The sequence below is a fragment of the Eimeria mitis genome, genomic scaffold (assembly GCF_000499745.2).
Source record: "Eimeria mitis Houghton genomic scaffold, Emh_scaff571, whole genome shotgun sequence".
NCBI lineage: Eukaryota > Apicomplexa > Conoidasida > Eucoccidiorida > Eimeriidae > Eimeria > Eimeria mitis.
This window is the reverse complement of record NW_013573959.1, coordinates 9,361-14,799: the sequence shown is the minus strand read 5'-3', so window position 1 is coordinate 14,799 and position 5,439 is coordinate 9,361. Positions and strand designations below refer to the sequence as shown.

At 54.4% G+C, this 5,439-nt stretch overlaps 1 protein-coding gene across 1 annotated transcript in view; it reads right to left on the bottom strand.

Moving 5' to 3' along the window:
- EMH_0016560 (uncharacterized protein) overlaps positions 1-3,552 on the bottom strand; it is a gene marked incomplete at both ends in the record, with an annotated part of 4,235 nt that extends 683 nt beyond the window's left edge. Inside the window, 5 exon segments of the mRNA XM_013500664.1 lie at positions 94-1,362; positions 1,630-1,841; positions 2,009-2,780; positions 2,784-2,789; positions 3,419-3,552. Of these exon segments, the coding sequence (XP_013356118.1) occupies positions 94-1,362; positions 1,630-1,841; positions 2,009-2,780; positions 2,784-2,789; positions 3,419-3,552 (2,393 nt within the window).
- Positions 3,553-5,439: the final 1,887 nt, after the last annotated feature.

The window sequence follows — 5,439 nt, the reverse complement described above, 5'->3', positions numbered from 1 at the left end:
ATATATATATATATATATATATATATATATATATATATATATATATATATATATACTCATCAAGTGTCTCCTCAGGTGCATGCAGCTGCTCACCTCTTCTTCAGCAGCTTTGCTGCTGCAGCTAATATAGAAAGGAGACAGCAGCAGCACGGCAGCAGCTGCAGCAGCCGGCACAGCATGCTGCCGAGAGACACGACGCAAAACCCCTCAGCAGCAGCAGACGCAGAGCTGCTGCTGTTGCTGCTGCTGCTGTTGCTGCTGCTGCTGTTGCTGCTGCTGCTGCTGCAGAACGCGACGCGGGGCAGAAACTCCAATATGGCGGCAGCCTTCCGACGAGAGGCAGCAGCAGCTTCTTCTTGCTGCTGCTGCTGCTGCTGCTGCTGCTGCTGCTGCTGCTGCTGCTGCTGCTGCTGCTGCGGGGTGTCCGTCTCGTTGAAGGCTGTGCGGTGTCCATTTTGCCCCACTACTCGCTGCTTCTTTGCTGCAGGACCTGCAGCAGCAGCTGCTGCTGCTGCTGCTGCTGTTGCTGCTGCTGCTGTTGCTGCTGCTGCTGCTGCAGGTTGCCACAGGGGTTGAGAGGACCTGAGAGGAGGTGCTTCTGCGGGCTCCTCGTTGCAGCTACCATTCGCCGAGTTCAGCAGCAGCAGCTGCTGCTGCTGCTGCTGTTGCCGCTGCTGCTGCTGCTGCTGCTCTTGTGCTGCTGGAGACTGCAGCAGCAACTGCAGCAGCTCCTCCGACGTCAGCAGCAACTCAGAGGGGCCCACAGGGGCCCCACCATACCCAAAGAGGCGAACACGGTGGAGCGAATGCTGCTGCTGCTGCAGCTGGAGTTGCTGCTGCTGTTGCTGCTGTTGCTGCTGCAGTTGCTGCTGCTGGTGCTGCAGCAAGAGCTTCCAGGGTACGGCCGCGGGCCCCACAGCAGCAGCAAATGGAGGCAATGCTGCTGCTGCAGCAGCAAAGAGACGAGGAGGCCAAAGACAAAGCAACGGAGCAGCACGCGGGAGCGCAGCAACACGCACTGCCATCTCCTGTGTGCTTTCTGCTGCTGCTGCTGCCGCTGCTGCTGCTGTTGGTGTTGCTGCAGCTGCTGCTGGAGTTGCTGCCTGTACTGCTGCTGCTGGAGTACCTGCTGCTGCTGGAGTTGGTGCTGCTGCTTCTGCTGCTGCAGTTGGGTTTTCTGCTGCTACAGCTGCTGCTGCTGCTGGAGTTGCAGCTGCTGCTGCTGGAGCTGCTGCTGCTGCTGCTGCTGCTGCTGCTGCTTGTCTCCTCCCGCTGCTGGCATCGAACAGCGAGGGGCAAATTCCCAAAAATTTTTCGCGAAATTCTCCGCTGTCGCTCAGACACAGCCGCCACATCCAGTGCCTGCAGCAGCAGCAGCAGCAGCAGCAGCAGCAGCAGCAACAGCAGCAGCAGCAGCAGCAGCAAGAGCAGCAGCAGCAGCAGAAGCAACCACAGCAGGGAATGAAGCAGACGCTAGCACTCTCGATGTAGCGCGAAAACACTGAGACGAATAACAACACCAACAAGGATCAGTAGCAGCAGCAGCAGCAGCAGCAGCAGCAGCAGCAGCAGCAGCAGCAGCAGCAAGTATTGCGTTGAACTGCAGCAGCAGCTGAGGTGACTGCATACTGTAAATCTGCTTTTGTTAGGGGACGGAGTGCGTGCCTCAGGGCCCACAGCTCCAGGCCATCTCCTGGCTGCTGCTGCTGCTGCTGCTGCTGCTGCTGCTGTTGCTGCTGCTGCTGCTGCTGCTGCTGCTGCTGCTGCTGCTCAGCTGCATGCAGCAGAGCAGGCAGCTCTGGGTTTTGTTTAAAAAGGCGATCAAAGAAATCGTGTGGGGCCTGGCGAGANGCAGCAGAGCAGGCAGCTCTGGGTTTTGTTTAAAAAGGCGATCAAAGAAATCGTGTGGGGCCTGGCGAGAGTATGGAGAAGGCAGCAGCAGCAGATACGGTGTCTCTGCTGCTGCTGCTGCATGCGCATACACTGCAGCAAACAAACCCAGAGCAACTACAGCTGGCTGCAGCCAAACACACTGTTGCTGCTGCTGCTGCTGCTGCTGCTGCTGTTGCTGCTGCAGCTGTTTCTGCTGTTGTTGCTGCTGCTGCGGTTGCAGTTCTTGTTGCTGCTGCTGCACTTGTTGCTGCTGCTGCTGCTGCTGCTGCTGCTGCTGCAGTATGAGCTCCGCTCCCTCTTTGATTAAGGAGACAAGCAGCAACGCCTCCTGGGGGCAGCAGACCTCAGCAGCAGACAGACGCACGGGAGAGGAAGGCAGCGGCAGCAGCAGCAGCGGGAGACCCCCGCATATAGAAGCAGCAGCAAACGCTGCTCCGCTCCTCAACCGAATCACTGCTGCTGCTGCTGCTGCTGCTGCTGCTGCTGTTGATGCTTCTGCTGCTTCATACGCTGCCGTTCCTCCTGCTGCTGCTGCTTCTGCTGCTGCTGCTGCTGCTGCTGCTGCAGGCTGGGTGTGGGTACCCGCACAGCGTGAGGTGTACATACACCTGAACTCTGCCTCTGCACATATTTGATTGACCCAGCATTCAGGGGCTGCAACCACAACCCAGCAGGGGCCCCCCCCCTTCTCCTTTAGGGGGCCCCTCTCCCCCTCCCCTGGGGGGCCCCCCCTCTCCTCTGCTGCCGCATCAAGGGCCCCCTGTGCTGCATCGCAGACGACGTGCTGCTGCTGCTGCTGCTGCTGTTGCTGCTGTTGCTGCTGCTGCGGTGCAGCGGAGCTGTCGGGGGTCCCAGTACCCTCTTCAGACCCTGGGGGGCCCTTGGGGNGGGGCCCCCTGAGAGAGAAGAAGCGCAGCGTGTGCTGCTGCAGCAAAGACAGGCAGGAAGTCCCCCCAGGTACCCAAAGCAATAAAAAGGAGACAGCGAGAAGGAGGAGACACCCCGCATGGGGGCCCCCCTGACATGAGCTAGGTTCTGCTGCTGCTGCTGCTGCTGCTGCTGCTGCTGCTGGTGTTGCTGTTGTTGTTGTTGTTGTTGGTGGTGATGGTGGTGGTGGTGGTGGTGTGGTGGTGGTGCTGCTGTTGTTGGGGTGTTTGAGTCGGATTCTTTTTCAGCTGCTGTTCTTGCTGCTGCTGCTGCTGCTGTTGCTGCTGCTGCTGCTGCTGCTGCTGCTGCTGCAGCAACTGTGGGGCCTCGTAAGGGCTCTAAGAGAGGGGTTGGCCCCCATGGGGGGAGATAAAGAGAGAAGAAGAGACAGCAGAGGAGACAAAAAAGGAGACAGAAAAGGAGACAGAAAAGGAGACAGTTGCTGCTGCCTGTGGCTGTCGGCAGCAGCAGCAGCAGCAGCAGCTGCTGCGCGGTGGTGTGTCTGCTTCGTTCTATCTTTTTTTGTCTCCTTCTTTTTTTTCTTTGTAAATAAAACTAAAAAATAAACAGAAACAGCAATGACAACCACAACAACTACAGCTGCTGCTGCTGCTCGTGTCTCTGTCTGCTGCTGAGGCCTGGCGGTCTGCTGCAGCAGCCCAGCCGCTGCTGCGCTGTCTGCTGCTGCTGCTGCTGCTGCAGCAGCAGCAGCAGCAGCAGCAGCAGCGTCATTGCTTGGGGGGGTTATTAGTTACTGTCTCCTCTGAAGACACTGCAACAAAACAAATAAATATTTGTCTCCTTTTTTCTCCTGCTGCCTCTTGCTGCTTCTCTTCTCTCGCCGCTATACATACACCCCAGAGCTGCAGCCTGCGGCCCGCCGCCGCTGTAGCAGCAACACAACAGCAGCAGCAGCAGCAGCAGCAGCAGCAGCGACGACAGCAGCAAGATCAACAAACACTGCAAAGCTAAGACCGTGTCAAAGACAGCAGCAGCAGCGAGAAGAAGGGAGACACTAACAACAGCAGCAGCAGCAGCAGCAACAGCAGCAGCAGCAGCACCAGCAGCAGCAACAAGGAAGAAATAAAGGGCAGCAGCAGCAGCAGCAGCAAGCAGCAACAGCAGCAACAGCAGCAGAACATCCTCTGTCTCTTCAGTATAACGAAGATGTGTGACGACCAGACCCACCACCACAACCACCACAACCACCAGCAGCAGCAGCAGCAGCAGGAGGTGTCTATGCAGCAGCAGCAGCAGCAGCAGCAGCAGCAGGAGCAGGAGCAGCAGCAGTATAAACTAGATATATCTCCTGTGACGACGGAGGATATATACGTCCCCCCCCGCCTGCTGCTGGGCCCCGGTCCCTCCAACTTCTCTCCGGGTGTATGTGCAGCTCTGTCTCTGCCTGCAGTGGGTTATATGGATATAAGTTTATTAAATATAATGAGAGATATACAAGAGTTGCTGCGTTACTGCATGCAGACAAAGAACGAAGCAACAATAGCTGTAAGCGGTACAGGCTCAGCAGCAATGGAGGCAGCACTGTGTAATGTTATAGAAAAAGGAGACAGTGTATTGGTGCTTGTGTCTGGGTATTTTGGTTGTAGACTAGCAGAGATGGCGGGGAGATATGGTGCAGCTGTATATACAGCTGAGATAGAGTGGGGTGGTGTATTTACACTGCAGCATATAGAGCTGCTGCTGCAGCAGCACAAACCCTCTCTCTTATGTGTTGTTATGGTGGAGACATCTACGGGGGCCCTGCAACCCCTAGAAGGTATAGGGGCCCTATGTAGAGAATACAACTGTCTCCTTTTGGTTGATGCTGTGACTGGGTTGTGTACTTCTCCTCTTTTTGTCGATAGGTGGGAGATAGATATATGTTATAGTTGCAGCCAGAAGGGCCTCAGTTGCTGCCCTGGTGTGTCTCCTCTTACTGTGGGGCCCCGGGCCATAGAAAAAATAAAAAAAAGAAAAAGTAAAGTAAGTAATTGGTATCTAGATCTGCTGCTGTTGCTGCAGTATTGGGGAGAAGGAGACAGCCGCATATATCACCATACACCACCTGTCTCTCTTCTTTATGCATTGAGAGAGTCCCTACGTTCTATAAATAAAGAGGGACTGGAGACAGTATGGAGGAGACACGAGGAGACAGCATGTTTGTTTGTCTCTGAGCTAAAAAAAAGAAATATAGAGGTGTATATACACCAAAAAAAACACAGAAGTCCAGCTCTTACTACTGTTGTTGTCCCCCATCAATACACTGCTGCTGCTGTTGCTGCTTCACTCATAAAAGAACAAATAGAGATAGGTTTAGGGATAGGGAAACTAAAAAATAAAATATGGAGGGTTGGGTTTATGGGGTATAATGCTAATACACAAAATGTTTATACTCTGCTTACACACCTAGATAAACACCTTAATATACACAATACACAGTAATATATATATATATATATATATATATATATATATATATATATATATATATATATATATATATATATATATGTATGGGGTGCAGCAGCAGGTGTTGGTGGAGCAGCAGCAGCAGTGGGAGGCGTTGCAGCAGCAGCAGCAGCAGCGGGTGTTGCAGCAGCAGCAGCAGCAGCAGCTGGC